Below are 19,653 nucleotides of genomic sequence, written 5' to 3' on the forward strand. Positions count from 1 at the left end.
AAATTATTTTTACAAGAACTTAATGCATGTAAATAACAAAGGACATTCATTAAGTTTTACTCAGCTCAGTAAGCAGCATTTCTATGGTCTGACAAAAATAATGTATGCTATGAATGAATTACAAAAAAGGTTGCCAAAAATTAAAAAAACAATATGAAGTAAAATAAATTCTTGCCATTCAAAGGTGCTTGTTTTCAGAGAGTTCATAATAGACTCTATACATTTTTTAAGCAGTATTATTTAAACTGATTGATTTTACTTCAAGTCTACTTGCCAGGACTAAATGCAGTGTGTGTGTGTGCAAAATAAATTAGATGGCTTACATGAGATACAAGCCATTTTATCATAGATTTTTCAGTCAATATAGTTATTTTATTTCTAAGACAAGCATATCCCTAAATGGTTTTTCCATTAATTCAGCAATTGCACAAATGGATGAAAGGATAGGGAAGGTACAAAACAATGACATTTGTCTAAGCTTTGAAAGAAGTTACTGCTGTCGATCACAATCAAAGTATAGTTGAATAAATACGAAGAAAGAAGAGGAAATGACAATATCTCCCCTACAATTTCCAATATCACTCTTTTCTTAAAATGTGTGCAATAAAAAAAGTAACCGATGCTCCAAAAACAATGCTATTTCTAGAAATGTAAATATACAGTACAATGTTCCTCTGAGTAAACAATATAAATTGGAATATTTAGTTTTAAAATTATACAAAACAGAAGGTTTCTATTCTTTCCCAACACAAATTTAGTATGCTATCCACAATATAAATGTTTTATATTTATATATATGCTTGGGATCAGTGGCAAGATTTTAATCTGCAGTTGTAAGTAAAGAATTACTCTCTGTAAAAGATACTTTTTGTATTTGTTTGTTTTTTTATTTATCTCTATAAGAGGAGATTCGGGTTCCCATTGATGTATCCCACCCCACTTGTTGGTATCTGTAGTGTTAAAATAAAGCTGAGGATAAAGCCATTTAAGTTTAAACTTCAATACAAAAACCTCCTTTCTTATAAAATGATTATGATTAAAAAGAATACTGGAGGTCTGAAAACAATGAAGGGGTCAATTAACTATTGCCTCTAGTTTTTTACCTAGCAACAGTAAAGATAGATACTGCTCCTATTGGTTCAGATTTACAAATAATTGTCCACATCAGTACCAACTTCTAGGGGCAGATTCACTAAGGGTCGAATTTCGAAGTAAAAAATACTTCGAAATTCGACCCTCGAATTGAAATCCTTCGACTTCGAATATCGAAGTCGAAGGATTTAGCGCTAAACGTTCGTTCGATCGATCGAAGGATTTTTCGTTCGATCGAACGATTAAATCCTTCGAATCGAACGATTCGAAGGATTTTAATCCAACGATCGAAGGAAAATCCTTCGATCAAAAAAAGTTTAGCAAGCCTATGGGGACCTTCCCCATAGGCTAACATTGACTTCGGTAGGTTTTATCTGCCGAAGTAGGGGGTCGAAGTTTTTTTTAAAGGGAAAGTACTTCGACTATCGAATGGTTGAATAGTCGAACGATTTTTACTTCGATTCGTTCGAATCGAAGTCGAAGGTCGTAGTCGAAGGTCGAAGTAGCCCATTCGATGATCGAAGTACCCAAAAAATACTTCGAAATTCGAAGTATTTTTCATTCGAATCCTTCACTCGAGCTTAGTGAATCGGCCCCCTAGTATTGTAATATGGGAAATTATTTTTATAATTAGCCAAGTCCCCTATAGACAAACACTGTACTAATAAATGATTGTGATGCTTGTTCTATTTCAGGGGCTTACTTAATTGGTAGGCTATTAAAGGTCAGCACTGCCAGTGGACTGCTCAAGGCAGTCAGATTTATTCCAACGAAGTGGCAAAAAATGGCTTTGATAAATATTCCAATTCCTTAAAATGTGTTCCTGACAGGAAGGAAAGTGTAAATAAGTGTGATAAAATGCAAACTGCTTGGAATCTATAAGGAATCCAAAGTTTGAGTTCTAATAAATCTGTCCTGAAAGATGTAAGAAAACCAGGTTAAATACATAATACCAAAAAAAAATACCAAGTTTGAATATATCCTGTTTGATGGAATTCACTGTACACCTCATTTTATAACAATCCTTTTTTACTCAAAAACTGAAAATGGGAAATAGGCTTTAAATATTTTCATAATTAAAAAATTATAGTTTAATTGTTCCATTCAACAGTTTGATATTCTCCTTAGGGACTGGAGCCCAAAACTTCACTGCATTAATATTCTCCTTAGGGACTGGGACCAAAACATCACTGCATGTTCAAGGCAAGGACTTATTATGAAAACCAAACTTATGTTTCTTTCTTTGAGGTTAATACCCTTTCTAAATGTATGACCACACTTTATTTGCTATAGTAGCCACTGAATGACACTGCCTAGAGTTACACAGTTTGTTATCCACAAAAATCCCCAGATTCTTTTCAATAAAGACGGCACCCAACACACTGCCATTTAGTGTATAACCTGCATTTATGTTATTTCTACAAAAATGTGTAAACTTGCATTTATCAACATTAAGATTTATCAAGGGTCAAATCGAAAATTCTAATTTGAATTAGAATTTTCAAATTTTCAAAATTTTGAATTAAATTTTTAAGATTTATCATACTCCTTTAAGAACTCAATTTTGACTACTTGCCACCTAAAACCTGCCGAATTGCTGTTTAAGTCAATGGGAGAGGTCCTGGGATCAATTTGGAGAAGCAGAATCCATTGCTAGCCCTATGTCTAGAACCTTGTTGATATACTGTATGGAAGCAAAGCAATAATTTCCCATTCATTCAATTGATTGATGTCCTTACAGGGGATGTGAACTTAGAGTACTTTTATGAGCACTTTTGCAATTTACATTAATTCTCTGTTTCGAGTAGTTTCTAAAATATACACAGTTTTAGACAGTTTTATACAGCTGGACAAGCTTAAGCGCAGCAGCTCTGAAGGCCAAGAGTATCAGCCCAATTTGAGAATGCTCGAGCATTCGGGTACTAAAACCATGCAAGAGTTTATAAACCTTTGTGTAGTTTGTTGCTTTGAATACCTCGACAGGTTTTAGGTGCCAAATCTTTTTTTTTTTTTTTGTAAAAACCTGCTCGGGGAGAAAAAACCTGTGCTCGTCAGGAAGCCATGGTACTAGAATCAAGAACCAAATATGAGTTTAGGAACTTGTATGGATTTAGAACCAGAATGCTTGAACCTGAAAACGCCAGCATTTAAATCAGGCCCTAACTGTTTATGCATTTTCTACGCACTTCACCCTAGAGATGCTGATGAGCCATAAGCCTGCCAAACAGAGTATCTCAAAAACGAATTAGAAAGTAAATATATGTTGCAAAACTTTCTGACTTTTCATCAATTCCTTTTTTAGTTTAGATCCACTTTATGCTGATATGCTGTGAAACCTTGCGGCCAAGGCTATAAGCCATAGTCTAATAGTTTGCTATACCTCATGCTAATGAGATTATTTAAATTAGTGTCCCTGACATTCACATTTTCATTTCGTTTATTTGAATCTTTTCAATACTCTATTATTTGTATATTCAATATATTTTTATCGAAGAATATTGCATTATTTACACTTTTTTTCAGAACTATTGATGTTGTCAGCATATTAAAATGATTGCATTCTATTAGTATAGACTATTAACCACACAAGTTAATCACTGTGCAGAATGGCACTTGTGTAATCAAAGACCAATAATTGATGGCATAGGATTCCATACCTAATTGTTTTTGCTGACCTATAAATGTACTATGTTTCTAAAAAAGGAATCAAATCAGTTGCCATAATCCAAATGTTGGAAATTACTTTAACTCTGTGTTTATTTAAATATTCACCAATGATAGCAGATTGATTACTTTTTGCAGTGCTCATTTTTCAGGATTACTGAGTAAAAATGATACAGCATTGTATATTTCTTTGGGCTATTACTAACTTGCTATATTTATATTCATGTTGTTTCCCTCTACTCAGAGAAAAAGTGATGAGCAAGAGAAATAGCACTTTCTTATTGCAGCCCATAGGGGTACGTTATTCTCTAACAGATTACTATAAAAAGGAATAGCAATATGTTCTGGTCCTAATCCCTGCAGCAGTGGTCTGAATTATCTACAAGTTCCTTTAAAGAGGTAGCTGAAACTTTGGTCTTGGCAGTGAATTGTAAATGGATATGGCCTTGGGGGGGTTAAAGGCATTTATAAAAATGTATTTGCAGAATTATATGTCCTCAAGCTGAGCTGATTTTATATTTAAGTACCTTACGCTTTGTACGGTACCATTAATATTTCAGTGGGTCTTTTTTTACTACCAAAGAATTTGAAGCAAGAGCTTAATTACATGCAATCCTACATCCTTGGCATAACATGATTTACCTTTACAGTACTCAGAGTTACTGTAGATAGTCATTATGCTTTAGCAATCACAGAAAGAACAGCAAGACAAGGTGAAAAGCTTCATAAATTTTTCATGGCTTTTCTGGGATGCTCTAACAGCGTAGATTTTGCTAAAAATCACACAACCCAAAGGTCCTTGCCGATACAGCACAATGTGCTGCCCAACCTATGCCTCTCTTACATAACAGTCTTGGCAAACTTGATTACATCTTCATTATCTTTAAACATCAGTCTCACAGGCAGAAATCAGAAGAATTTAAACTTCTTAAAAGATATGTTTTCACTTTATCTTGTTACATGCGTGCACAGTATACCATTATTTTCACTGGCCCACAATATTTAACTTGAATAACTGTAAACACAATTGATTTATAGTCAATGTAAGTAATAGAAGGTTAATGTTAAAAAAAAGCCACAACGTTTGCCCAGATATTAGTCTAGTCGTAGCAATCAATCACATGTTTGCTTTAAACAGGTGACCAGTTAATACTACCAGCTGGTTTCTAGACATAAGTTACTAACACCGTTTAGTTCATGCACCTTGAAATATCTAAGCATCCAGGTATCACTGTAAATCTGAGAAGATAATTATAAATATATAATTCCAGTAAATTATATGCAGCTCTAAAATAGATATTATAAATATTAAAATAGGAATAGGCACCTGTTTCTGCACAACATAATATCAAAGGCTATTGTGACACTAAACTCTATAGTTAGTATAGATATGGGTATATAGAATTTATGTGAAGGTATGGAGGGGTGTGTGTATGGATGCTGGGTAGGGATGGGCGACTTTTTTCACCTTGTTTCGCCGAAAAAATGACACCCATAGACTTGTATGGCGCTGTGCGTAAAAAAAAAGACACGCGTCAAAAACATTTCGCAGCATGACAAAAAAATTTTGACGCCCATAGACTTTAATGGGCGTCTGCGACATTTCGGCGGCGGTGAATTTTTGGCGAAACGAAACGGGTCAAATTCGCTCATCCCTAATGCTGGGTTTCATTTGGAGGGGTTGAACTTGATGGACTTTGTCTTTTTTCAACCCAATTTAACAATGTAACGATGTAACCCAAAACGTATATTCCTCTGAGCTGTGCAAGTGGCCTGTTTCAATGCAAGTGGTTAAATATAGCGAATTGCTTTCAGTCTGCACAGAGTTAAAAAGGGTTCTGGGGCTACAGAAGCTGTAGCTACAGAAGTTACTGGCTGTCCAATACTAGAAAAAAACCTATATCATTTGCATTACACATATACAGCATTTTGGTCCATTCATCTATCAAACTGACATATGTTTATAAAGATATTAAATATGTAATTCAATAGAAATAAAAATTGGAATTTAGCTTAAGTTGCAACAATTTTAGCCCAAATATATTGGTTGAAAATGTGTTTGGAGTGTGTATACTGTACTTCCATATTCATGTTTTTCCATTTTTAATTTAAATAAGCTCCCAATCGATATTCAAGTATATTCGAATTTCAAGTATATTCGAATTTATTAAAGTAAAACAAATTCGACCTTTGATAAATGTGCCTCTAAATTGTGCAGAATTATAGGTTACTTGCAGTATGCTGCCACTTTGCAGAGTCAATTTCCACAAGAGATTGCTGTATTCCTCAAAAACCACAAGGTTTTGAGGGGGAATAAAACAGATACAATATATATAGCGCAGTATCTCAAAATAAATTATGATATTTTTAGTGAACTTGCTATATATAACAAACATATATATATATATATATTTATAAATATATAACGAATATAACCGCATGTGAATATAAAATCATGCACCACCATCAGGAGTTAATATTTAACCTGTGTAAAAGTCCGTAACTTAAGTGTGCTAGAGGTATTTCGGCTATACTCCTTATTTATATATCCAAGTTTTGACACCTGTGATGTTTAGAGTTATAGTTGCACAGAAGCCCACACTCCGATCCTAGTGTGTCTGGTGTTTATACTTACAAGAAGTAAGTTGATACAGGCATATGGCATTTGAGCATCTCAGTCCGCTTTCATTCTTCTTAAAACTTTAGTGGGTAAAAAGGAAGTAACGTGTGGAAGCGTTATAAAAATTGTAATGAATAAATCAATATTGCACTTACAAGCATTCCTCCAATAAAATCGCTTTAAAACCAATGTGGCATTCCGGTATATTGTTCCGAGTCCTATGCATAATTGAACCGTCCGATGCGTTTACCTTAGTCAAGTGTAGTTTCCTCGGGTCACCAGGCTGACGCTTCCACACTCTCATCCTATCGGTAGGGATGTAGCGAACTGTTCTGCGGCGAACTTGTTCGCGCGAACATCGGCTGTTCGCGTCCGCCGCAAGTTCGCGAACGTCGCGCGACGTTCGCCAATAGGCGTTCGCGTCAAAATCGTTCGACCATTCGACCATTCGGTCGCTAAAATCGAACGATTTTCGTTCGATTCGAACGAAAATCGTTCGATCGAACGATTAAAAATCCTTCGATCGTTCGAATCGAACGATTTTCGGATGTTCGAAGTTCGCGAACTGTTCACGAACTGTTCGCATTATGTGCCGGTGTTCACGAACGGCGTTTGCGAACACATACTCGGTGGTTCGCTACATCCCTACCTATCGGTCCCGCGATCTCCCCTTGTGTGGCCCTCCATATCAAACATATCAAAGTGTGTCTGCTTACCATTTGTAAATTTTTAAAGGTATCACTACAGAGATTAACTGGCGCCTGCATAGTTTAGACCTCAAATTCACACTATAATCCCGTGTATTGTTCACACCTGTGATTCCCCTGCATCGTTCACACTTGTGACATCTCTATTGTTTATATCCTAAAGCCTGTACTGTTCTACCTGAGACCCAGACTGAAACTGCCCACATTGTTCACCTGTTCACACCTTATTCAAAATACTAATGGGGCACCAGCACTGTGTCACTGTATGTAGTACATATTAGAATGGTCCTGATTCCTGTCTCCTGCTCTGTTCGGTCTTCCCTATGCTCCCTGTGTGTGTCATACTTTGCCTGCTCTTTGCACCCTGTGTTTGCCATACTCTGCCTGACGTATGATCTCAATGGAACATAAGTCTGGTTTTGTTCTGGGGGTTTGTTAGCGTTTGAAAATTGTTGTTAGTGGCCCTTAAGGTGTTTATTCATATGCTGGGGTACTGTTTATACACAGGGTAGGAGGAGGCATATGGATTTAAGTGTATGTCTTATTATGACTTAACTTTATTCACATATGAGTGGCATCCCTGCCGGTGCCGGGCCAAGGTAGTTTGGCACCCTAGGCAAGAGCTTCAATCAGGGCCCCCTGTCCTGCATTACCATTAACCTCCTTACCATGATGGTTTTTAAATAAAGAAAGCAAGAACATGTACAACACTTTCATTTATATTACTGCCTCCTGTACCTGTACCAGCAAGCTCAGCAGCCATCCATCATACAGCCCTCCAGCAGCCATCATATTGCCCCCAATCTTTACCTGTGCCATCAGCAGCTGCATTTTGTTTATTAGGCTTTAGTTTTTTTTATATAAATAGCTTAGCAGTTAATTAGCTTAAGTGTGTACTACATTAAACTTGCTTTCTTTCATGCTGTTTACAAGCAACTACGGGGGTTATTTAATTGAAAGGTTCAGGCCAATCATCTTGTCTGCTGAATTGCTACTAATACTGTGGATTCAAAGAAATCAACAAGAAATAAGACATTAAATAGAGCATGGTATTCAACTTAAAAAAACAGAGACAATTGCCAATTAGTCGTCATTTATTTATGGTTTTTCAATTATCCAACTTTTTATTCAGCAGCTCTTCATCAGCTATCTGGTTGCCAGGGTCTTCATTTACCCTAGTAACCAGGCAGTGATTTTAATAAGAGGCAGGAATGTGAATAGGAAAGGGCCTAAATAGAAGACAAGTAATAAAAAGTAACAATAACAATAAAATTGCAGTCCGACAGAGCAATACTTTTTTTTGCGGGGACAGTGAAAAGCTGGAAAGAGGCAAAAAAGGGAGGCAAATCATTCAAAAACCATAAGAAAAAATAAAGAAAACCAATCCCAAAGTTTCTAGGAATAAGCCATTCAATAGTATGCCCCTTTAAAGATTGCTTTACAAATATCAAACTCTGAGATGTAGCTAAATACTGTATGTAAAACTGTTTGAATGTGTGCAATGAATAAAAACGTATTGGTAGTTTTTCTACTGCGATAGACGTTAAACTGACATTCCCACTGATGGGATATTTTCATTTCTTCAAAATAAAGTGTTTGTTCCTGCAATCTGTAGTCTCATTTTCCAGTGACCTTGATGAAGCAGCAGAGTTGCAGACATGTTTATAGCCATATAAAACAAAGCAGTATGTTTAATCTTTTTTGCTAATTGCAGAAAAACTGTCTATACAAAAATGAAACTCTATTAAATCCTTTTAAGATGTTAGACGTTAATGACATTTGTTTTTTTTTTATTTATTTAATACAATGTAGAACACATAAAAAGTGGTTACAGTTAGACTGTTCTGGCATTAGAAATCAGATTATTTGGAGACTTTCTTTCCTCATTGGCTCATTTGATTAAAATCCCTCAATTACATTCATAATTTGTTATAACTCCTTAAACACCCAAATACAAAACATGCAGTTATTCAGGGCCCGTTTTACATTTGCATTTATGTAGTATGGCAATTCATTCCCAGTTAGGAAGATTTGATAAATAAATTAGTTTCATATTAAGGCCTATTTACAATGTCACAAGCAGTGTGCAGAGTGTAAAAAGGCTGTAAGGTTAATTGCATTTGCAAAAAAGTATCATATAACTGGTATTACAGAGAGTTGCAGGGATACACTTTTTTAGCTGAGCCAAAGGGGTTAAAAATGTCAGAGGTGTTTGTCTTTATAAAATGGCAGATGTAAAGCCATGCTCTATAGAAATTACCAGGATAGCTATACCAGGATAACTATTTCAGCTCAATGTAAGGTTAATAAGAAATCTATTATTGGAGTATGGTATAAACTTCAGTATAAGTGAGGAGAATTAAGTCAGGCTACTTTTACAAATGTAAAAGGCTTTACAACTGTGTCAAGTTGTTACTATGTGGGGGAGGGCCTTACATTAAATGATTTTGAGGAATGGCAGTAGTAATAGGGTAGGCAATTCAGAAAGAACTGCCAGGTTTCTAAACATGCTAAATGGCAACTTTATATTTCAGATATTCAGAAACGAAACTAGAGGGGGCGGGCCCTGGCGCAGGTAGCACAGCCGGGCCCCCTGCCCCCCTCTGTACACCCGGAACTGGCCGGGAATATGCGGCGCGCGGACTGCCGGGAGGCCCTGAGGGGGTGCGGGCCCTGCCCGCTTGCACCCCCTGCTCCCCCGGTAGTTCCGCCCCTGCAGATATTTAAGGAAACTACTAGAAAATATATTTATTTGGATCTGGTAATCCATCTTACAAACTAAAATTACATAATTCATCTCTAGCATTTGTGGTTGTGAGCATTTACGGGAACAGAGATCGTAATATGGTCTCCTTTAAGATTATGTTGCCGAGACAACTGTATAAGGGAGTAACTAAAGCACCAAATTTTAGAAACAGAAATTTTGCCAGTATATGGGCATCTCTGCAACATGTTACTGGGAACTTTTCGCAGGGTTAAACTCAAAAGAATTATGGCATCTCTTTAAAATATTGCTTAGTAAATATACCTGTCAGTATATTCCCCAAGTAAGCAAGGAAAGACATTGCAAAGCTATACCTTTATGGGTCAATTGAAAGGTTAGCAGTGAGGTTGGTATAAAACATCTATGTAAGACATTCAATTTAGATGGGACAGATACACTTTAATTAGGTGTAAAAAGGCAAATAAAGCATACTATATACTCGAGTATAAGCCGACCCGAGTATAAGCCGAGGTACCTAATTTTACCTATGAAAACTGGGAAAACTTATTGACTCTAGTATAAGCCTAGACACAACTACAGCCCTGTCTCCCAGCAGCGCACATTCTGCCAAAGCGACCCCCCCCAGCGATCAACCGAACTTCTTTGCAAAGTTGATGGTGACAGAGAATTACCAAATGGATTACTGTGTGCATTGTCCCACTGTCCCACTACCATGTGCAGAGGGTGCTGTGTGATATTGCCAACACTGTTAATCTTTCGTATAACCAACAGAGGGCGCTGTGTGATATTGCCATCACTGTTAATCCTTCATATAACCAACAGAGGGCACACTGTTATTCTTTCATATAACCAACAGATGGCACTGTGTGATTTTGCAGTCAATGTTATTCTTTCATACAACCAACAGAGGGCACACTGTTATTCTTTCATATAACCAACAGAGGGTGCTGTGTGATATTGCAGTCACGGTTATTCTTTCATATAACCAACAGATGGCGCTGTGTGATATTGCAGTCACTGTTATTCTTTCATATAACCAACAGAGAGCGCACTGTTATTCTTTCATATAACCAACAGAGGGCATTGTGGGATATTGCAGTCTCTCCCCAAGTGAACTGTTGGTATAAGAATGATTAAAAGTGACTGCAATCTCAGCTACTGCCCGCTGACCCGAGTATAGGCCGAGGTAGACTTTTTCAGCTGAAAAACTCGGCTTATACTCGAATATATATGGTACTACATCCAAAAAATATTTTAAATATGCTAAGCAAAAAAAAAAAAAAAGGTAAAAGTTGTAGGGCCATTAGTATGAGAGGGAGGTAAATTGGTTGATAAGAATAGGAAAAAGATTCAAAATTGTGTCTGTTTACACAAGGAAGGAAGGAACTAGAAAATGTAGGTTTCCTTTTAAACAAACCCAATTTCAATAATGTAACCAGTGATTGCTGGCTGACTCAGGACGAATCTAGAGAGAAACTAGAAGATGTGAATGTAAACAAAGGTCCAGGATAGGATCATTTTTATCCAAGGGCAAAAGTCATGTCTGGATTGGGGTGGTCTGTGCTGAAAGGGTTTGATTTTCAAAAGGGACTTGATGGCTTTAAGGTTGAGTTTAGCTAAAATTGAACTCATTGGTTAAGCCCCTTCAACCAATGATGGTCATAGGTAAAAACCAAGGTAATGACTATAAGAAAAGAAATTAGTGAGGTTGAAATTATGAAACTGCAGTAAATGACTGCAAGGACCTACTTTTAAAGGGCTTATAAAAATTTCCAGTCAATTCAAGTTATTACATTTCACATGGTCTAAAAATCCATTCAATCTGGATACATACTAAAACCATGACAAAAATATAAGTTAGATTGTGATTTGCTAGTACATTCAAGACATATAATTGTATTGTTATTATACATGTGCTAAAGGAGTAATGTATCACTTGCCACTAATTGACATATTTCAGTGCTATTTACTATAGACGTTTTTGTGAGTGTAAAAGGTCACGGAAGGCCTTTAAGAAATATTTAAGTGTTACATTGTTCAGTAAATTGATAATGGGCACATCAAAGGTACTCTAGCTCTTTGTACTTCCGTTTTTAAACGTATAAGCTACACAGTCATGTCACACAAGCCATGAGCTGGAAAAGGATAATAGGCATTCGAGCTGAACATTATTTATACATTGCTACACGAGCATCACCAAGTCATGGTTTGTGCTTCTCAAAATGAAAATGATCTTGCAGTAAACATTGTTGTATTGACTGAACAACAGTTTTTACAATTTTCCTATCCAGTGTTAGACATATGCATCATTTCACATTTAATCATAGGTTTCAAAATATTCATTGTAATATACATTTTCAGTCTCTTAGGATACAGAATTCTACTATGCCTAGAAAGCAAAAATCTGAAGTGTCTAACTATGTCATAGGCATAGCCATTCTTCTTTCCCATACTGACAGTCAGCTGCTGGGAGGGTATATTTCATCAGCATAAGGATCAAAAAAGCCATAGTTGTTACCTACTGTGAGTGCTGTTCGAAATGACATAGAGGTAAAAGAAGTGGGAGCTAACTGCCTTACTTGAAAGGTATAGGATCTATTATATGGCAACACAACAACTCACATAAGGGCTTAGCTAGCTAGGCTTTGCTGTGTGCAAAGTTTAATTTCGGATGCAAATTGCCAAGCTTTTTACCCACAGTGCAGTATTTTCCTATTTTTAACTTAGTCGTGGCCAATGTATCAAAATACAATTGAGCTGAACATTTTTGCATGCTATAAAAATGCTAATACTCAAAAAGTATTAGACTATGTGGACTATTATGAGGCCGGGCCCTAGGGAACCTGTCTGGCCACTTTTCCCCCTTCCACATGTGCATGCTCATTTGTGTGTTGACGTCACTGGTGTTAGCGCTCCTTCGCATGCTGATGTCACATGGGGGCACCAGAGCGCATATACTTTTTATATTTTTTTGCAGGACAGTCCAGATTTTGACAGCTCAACCCACAGTCCTGGATTGTTACTGAAATGTCCTAACTTTCTCTTTGATATCCTGCACTGAATAACCCGAAAAAGATACAACGTTTCTGACTTAATTGGCATTTGGCAGAGAGCCCAGAATTAATGGAAGGTACACTTAGATACATTTGCAACAATTTAAGATAAGCAAATAAACAATTGTAACAATTTAAGATAAGCAAGTCTCTTGGGGAAACTGACTTGGAGCTTAAAGGGCAATTCACCTCCATTAGCAAAACTGTAATCACACATAAAAGCCACAGAAATGTGTTCAGACTTTCATAACCTGACAAATTGTGTACAATGAACATGGTAGTTAGGGAGTGTGGCCACAAAAATGGGTGGGGTCAAAAATGTTCTGTCCCTTATTTCCAATATGTTTGGACATATGGTTCTCGATGAGTGGGGAGGTAAGTGACCGGCGCCCCATCACCTTTACACCCTAGGCACGTGCCTCTTCTTCCGACCCCTTGTTGTGTGCAAAATATTTCACATCAAAAAATTGTGTAAAATGAAAGTGCAATGTTCTTCTTACATGACACCATCCATTGTCATTTTTTGATATTTATGAAATATAGTGATATTTATGAATGGTGTGTATTTTGACTTACTCCTGAAATGTAAGCCATACACCTCAGGGCTGGCGTAATCAATTAATGTCAGTGGGGCTGAGGAGCATGTTTTTAAACAGGAATTTTCTCTGTTTTACATTCATTACACTACACAGCATGATAAATACACATGCTTTTGCACAGTCTATGTGTTTAGGGTATGTATACAAGCCCAGCCTTTTTGAAGTGAAGTTCTGTGCCTCAAAACTGTCTGGAACTGCTCCCGATCTTCTTTTCTGCATAGTCACAGCAAATGCTCTGGACTGCTGTCAGGAATGTTAACTTAGGGAAGACCATTTTCCAAAGAGTCTATTTTAAGCAAATCATTTTTGTTTTAATTACTTCCCTTTTCTCTGTAATAATAGAAACACAGACAACTAAGCAGCATGAATCCAAACTGGTGGCAAAACAATCCTATTGTGTTTAATTAATGTTTTAATGTTTTTTTTTAGTAGACTAATCATCAAAATTATGGTAAGATCCCTTATTAAGGCCCCAAGCATTTCAAAGTAAAAGATCATGTACCTGTATAATACAACTGTCAGAAAACAAGGCTCATATTACATAGAAGTGCAGCAGTTCAGCATTTAAAGTGCAAGGGAACCTTGCTAAACACCATCTTACCAGAATGTTGCTCCCCTTTTCCTTATCCCAAACACTATGTTTTTTGCTAATGATGTTACTTCAATGAAAATGCAATGATTAAATGTTGTGACGGTTTCTTCAACATGCATGCCATATTCCATCCAGCAAGAAAAGGCTGCCAAAACACTTCAGTTCCTGTGCCCACCCGCTGAGTCTGTCTGTGTGAACATTGGCGTGCACCAGTGCCTGGCCAAGTCAGCCGGACGCCCTAGGCAACCCAGCCAACTACATTGTCCCTCCTTGTGCTCATAAACAGGGCGGATTTCTCTCGGTGGTGCTCTGAGGCCGTTCGGTCCTATCTCCCGTCGTCTGCCTTCTTGCGCACCCCCCCCCCCCATGAGTGCACGTATGCATGCTCTGGAGTACTGGGGAACTGTGCGTGCATGCTGTCCCTAAATTATTGCCGCCCTAGGCCCAGGCCTTTGTGGTCTTGCCACAAATCTGGGCCTGTACACAAACAAGCTTGCATGTATGCACATGAACAGAAGAGCACACGCGCCAGGTAGGCGTATGTGCAGAAGAATGCACACGCCGTCTATGCAGCAATTACTGCCACAGATCGGGGACACAAGGGTCCGAACTAGGGGAAGACAGCAGGGCACCCTAGACACTTGCCTCTTCTGCCTTCCCCTAGTTCCAGCCCTGGCGGGCACTGTAATATAGTTTTGGCTATTTAATTTGTATGCGCAAGTCTCTTCTTGGATTTTGTGCATGGAGAATCTGGTCTGGGAAAAAGAACATTGTGCGAAATTTACATATTACGGCTCAGTGATTTTTTTCTATTGGAAAGACTGTACTGCTGAAGAAAGGTGCCTTATTTAGAAATGTCTTGAGAGCTTCTGGCTTCAGTGAAATTAGGCTTCTCTTATGAAACATGATTGTTATGGGAGTTGCCTTGTCCTTTAAAAATCTGCCCTGCAGCATTATCATTGATTTAAAGTAATACACACCGTTACAACACACAGTTGTCCAAATATATTCCCATTTGAAAACTTATTACCCCCTTGAGATAATAAATTTAAAATCAGGTTTTGGGATTGAAAGGACACAACTTAAAAAACATTACAGAATATCAATTAAATACATTGCAAGATGATTTAATACTAAAAAACATTGAGCAAAATAACTTAATTAACCCCCATGGAATGCTTACCACCATTAGCCACCATACCTAAACTGCGTGGGGTACTTGTCACACCAGCAGCAAAACCCAAAGGCGTAAGGCGGTCAAGTTAAAAAAGGAAATTGGAGGTGTATCAACTTGCTGGACCTATACACATACCAAGCATCTTTTCCATCTCTTATGCCAGAATAAACTCAGAGCCTAAGTACCCAACTGGCCTAGTATTCCCCCTAGCTACAATGATATAGTATACCACCATAAAAACTTCAAACTACCCTTAAACCACAACCCTTTGGTATTCTAGAGGCTCTAGAGGCTGGTGGGGGGGGGGGGCTCTTCAATGGTTCTGGCAAAAATGGCACTAGAACACATCACATTTGGCACCACATTATTATTATTATTATTGACAAATATTTATTAAGTACCAATATATTCTGCAGTGCTGTACAATAAATTGATGTATGCATTAAACATATTATATACAGCTTCTATACAATAAACTACAATCAATACTCTATACAAGACAGTAAAGAGAGCCCTACCCAAAAGAGTTTACATCATTTCCTGTCCTCTTTCCCACCCCCAAATCTTAACCACTGCCCTTCCCAATCACGTGTTATCCACATTCTTCACCAGCTATGGCTAATTTTATACTCTGCAAACATCACATTTTTTTGTTCAGTACCATTCAATACACTTTTCTCTGGAGAATTCTATTTAAAAGAATTGATCATGAGAATATATTCAACATTTAATAAATTTATATCAAGTCAAAGTCTGCCCCGTTCTTCCAGAATCACATTATGGGTATGGTATTGCATTTGATTCTCTATAATTCTATAGCATTCATACAAAATGACTGATGCTCAGGAATACACTGCATATTTGGTATCTCAGAATAGAAATGATTTACTAATGATATAAGAAGGTTGCGCCATTCATTTGCAGGCATTTGATCAAAATTCCTACCAACCTCTACAATAACAAAGCAGGTGTAAGGCACTTGTGAGACAGAAGGGTTTTATGTCGATGCTATTTAAATAGTCTTTTATTACAGCATATTTCATTCTGAGAAGCTGCAGATCTGCATCGTTTGCTCTGAACATAGAACTAAATGTGACCTGTGTTTTTTATTTCCTCACAACGTGGGTGCATAAGAGGAAAATCTAAATGAATTGTTAAATCAGTTTGTGAAAAAGGTTTCTAGAAGAACACCATTTGATTTAGTAAACTGACTAAATGCATCCTTAGCAAGACATTTAAAAACTGGTTCAAAGCAGGCTAGGTCCTTGAAAGATCAAAAAGATATGTGTAGTCTTTAATGCACTGCAGCAACAGGGCATTTCAATTAACCCCTGGATCAGAAAAGGAATTTCAGTACAAAAGACAATATATGATCATATTACTGCTCTGTCATTCTTCAGTACTGGTGTCCAATTAAATCTGACTGCTGTGTGTAATAAAGAGCGTTAAGGAGAAACCCAATAGGTCAGTACTACTGAAAAACCTACAGGTATATATATATTTAATCAACTGGAGAAAGAAAGAGAAAAGTCGGTACAAAACATTTAATAAAAAGAGTAATGCAACATTTATAATAATTTTGGGATTGGGGATTTAAAAAGGGCCTTTGTCATATGTTCTGCCTATTTGAGTAAGCGTATTAAGGTTGTTTCCAATGGTTTCCATTTTCTGATGTATTGGTCCATATAGGGACTTCTTTAGGGTAATGAGAGGTGTTTTGTCATCTAGGTGATTAACTCTATGAGCGTGTAACAAAATATACAGTATATATCTCCTTTCATTAGAATTATCACTTGCGCTTGTAGTTGCATTTGGCAGTCAGTATCTCAAGTCACAAACATTTGACAGATCAGTAGGGTACATGGTTGTTATTAAAGAACCAAGACTGAGATAAAATCATAAGGCTGACAAAGTAGGCAGGCTTTCTGTGTAAAAAGTAGAAAGGAACATACATGTGTTCATAATCAAAAGGGCAGTACACCTTTTCTGGTTTTCAGCAACTTTTCAATTGGTCTTGGATTTTTAAAAATGGTTTTGAATCATTTGCTATTTTCTTAGAGCAGAGACACACGGTCAGATTCGGGGAGATTAGTCGACTGGCAACAAATCTTCTTTTCTTCAGGGTGACCAATCTCCCTAAATTGCCTTCCCGCTGGCTGGAATGAAAATTGCCAGTGAGATGGCACTCGGAGCGCTTCATTTTCTGAAGTTGCCTCACGGGGAAACTTCAGATGACTTCGGAAAATGAAGCGCTCCGAGTGCCACCCCGCCGGTGATTTTCATTCTAGCCAGCAGGAAGGCAGTGAAAGGCAGTTCAGAGAGCTTATTCGCCCCGAAGAAGAGGAGATTTGTCACCGGGCGATTAATCTTCCCAAATATGACAGTGTTTCTCTGCCTCTTTCAAAAAGTGTACATTGACACCTGCACTAAAAAAACATTGATCTGTGAGCAATTTTATCTTCTCTGATCAGACCCCCTAATATTCATCTTCCAGTTTCTCACTGGACCCTAGCTATCCAACAGCTGCTGAAACCAAAACTGGAGAGCTGCTGAACAAAAAGTGAAATAATCCAAAAAACAATAAAAATGAAGACCAGTTGCAAATTGTCTAAGAATAACGGTATCTACATAATACAAAAAGTTAATTTACAGATGAACCTCAAGTTAAAGTCAAACGTATTTTTCCAGTACTAATGTCATTAAACCCATACCAGCTGATTTCAGGCAGAAACAAAACAGGCAATTTATTTAGCAGAAAGTTGTGCATTTTGGAGTGCCTGCCACCCCCCCCCCACACACACACAAATACAACACTAATTTGTGGGAGCTTTCTGGATAACTGGTTTTCAGATAATAGATCTCGTAATGTGAAAATAGCATTTTACTTTCAGGAAACATTTTAAATAGGTCAACCCAATCATCAAAATTGGCAGGCAGTAAGTCAATTTCAACCGTCGCATTTTGATGCAACTGTCCTGGTTGGATGATGACTGTCATTGGCATGGGCCAGTACTTCTGTTCCATGATCCCTGATCATTTTACAAACTAATAATTGTTACACCTTATTAATAAAGCACCAAAATATTCCAAAGCTGTTTACAAACATTTATTATTTTTAATAGGTCGGTGCCTTTCACTTTCACACCCTGTTGTCAGCTTTGTTGGAGTGTTGGAAGAAATACAAATACCCTGAAGCAATGCAAGTGGTAGAAAAGTAAAAAAAAAAACCCTTTCAGGCTGGAAATTAACCTCGGACCCCTTTGTTCTCTTATATGACTTTTTCTGTTTCTTTCCACATCAAATATGTGTTTCATTCACTGTCTGCTGCAAGTTTATTTATAAAGTATTTGCCTCTTTCTTTCAACCAACTACAGGGGAAGTTTGAATTTTACCCAGCACAAATATATTTTTTTTATATAGATAAATGAGCTTCATGAAAATTCAAGATCTTAATCTCAGTATAAAATATCAAACACATCCTTATCATGAAACAAACATGTTTACCAGCACAGCAGCGTATTAAATATAATTTATAAAAGGAGATTATCTGTACGAGCAAACAGTTGCGTGACCGCAAAAGATTCACCTCTGTCACTGAAGTCATCTACCAGGATCATTTCTTCTATGAGACTGTCTGGAGTTCTGTTGATCACACTGTGTATGGTTCTCAGGAGGGAAGTCCACCCTTCATTGTGGAATGGAATAATAATGCTGGTGTTGGGTAGTCTTTCCAAATACAGTTTGTGCTTACAGCTGTAAAAGACAATATACATAATAAATAAGAAAGTCGTTTAGTCTGTTCAGTCCATTAAAAAAAACAGAATTATGTTTCACTCAGCAATATGTAATAATTGTTTGTAACATTAGCGAAACTGGCTTTATAAATACTGATATGTAAATCACAGTTTGGCCAGTTCTAAAAAAAAACTTAATTAATAAAAAATACTGATTAATAAAACATATAAAAACACATGTAAACTATTTGCCATAAACTGTATATAATACACAAAAGCCATGAATATCTTGTAAATTATATCCTTATAAACGGTGAGTTCTGATGTCATCAGTTATAAACGGTGAGTTCTGATGTCATTTCTGTCACATGACTCACTGAAACTTGTGTATTATAATAAAAAAAGTACCCCCTGTTGCAAAATATAAGGATATTAGTAGTTACCTCGGAGTTCCATGACCTGTATAAAAACACTCGGCCTCGTGTTTTTATATGGTCATGAAACTCCTCGTTAACTTATAATATCCTTATATTTTACAATAGGGGGTACTTTATTCACTATATATATATATATATATATATATATATATATATATATATATATATATATATATATATATATATATATATATATATATAATACACAAAAGCCATGAATATCCTGTAAATTATATCCTTATAAACGGTGAGT

At 36.9% G+C, this 19,653-nt stretch overlaps 1 protein-coding gene across 1 annotated transcript in view; it reads right to left on the reverse strand.

Annotated features, from left to right (window-relative positions):
- Positions 1-19,653, reverse strand: part of galntl6.S (polypeptide N-acetylgalactosaminyltransferase like 6 S homeolog) — a 578,928-nt gene that overhangs the window by 296,722 nt on the left and 262,553 nt on the right. The window contains exon 4 of the mRNA XM_018243208.2: positions 18,816-18,982. Coding sequence (XP_018098697.2) covers positions 18,816-18,982 — 167 coding nt within the window. The remainder of the gene's footprint in view (positions 1-18,815; positions 18,983-19,653) is intronic.

Source organism: Xenopus laevis, chromosome 1S (genome assembly GCF_017654675.1).
Source record: "Xenopus laevis strain J_2021 chromosome 1S, Xenopus_laevis_v10.1, whole genome shotgun sequence".
NCBI classification, from domain to species: domain Eukaryota; kingdom Metazoa; phylum Chordata; class Amphibia; order Anura; family Pipidae; genus Xenopus; species Xenopus laevis.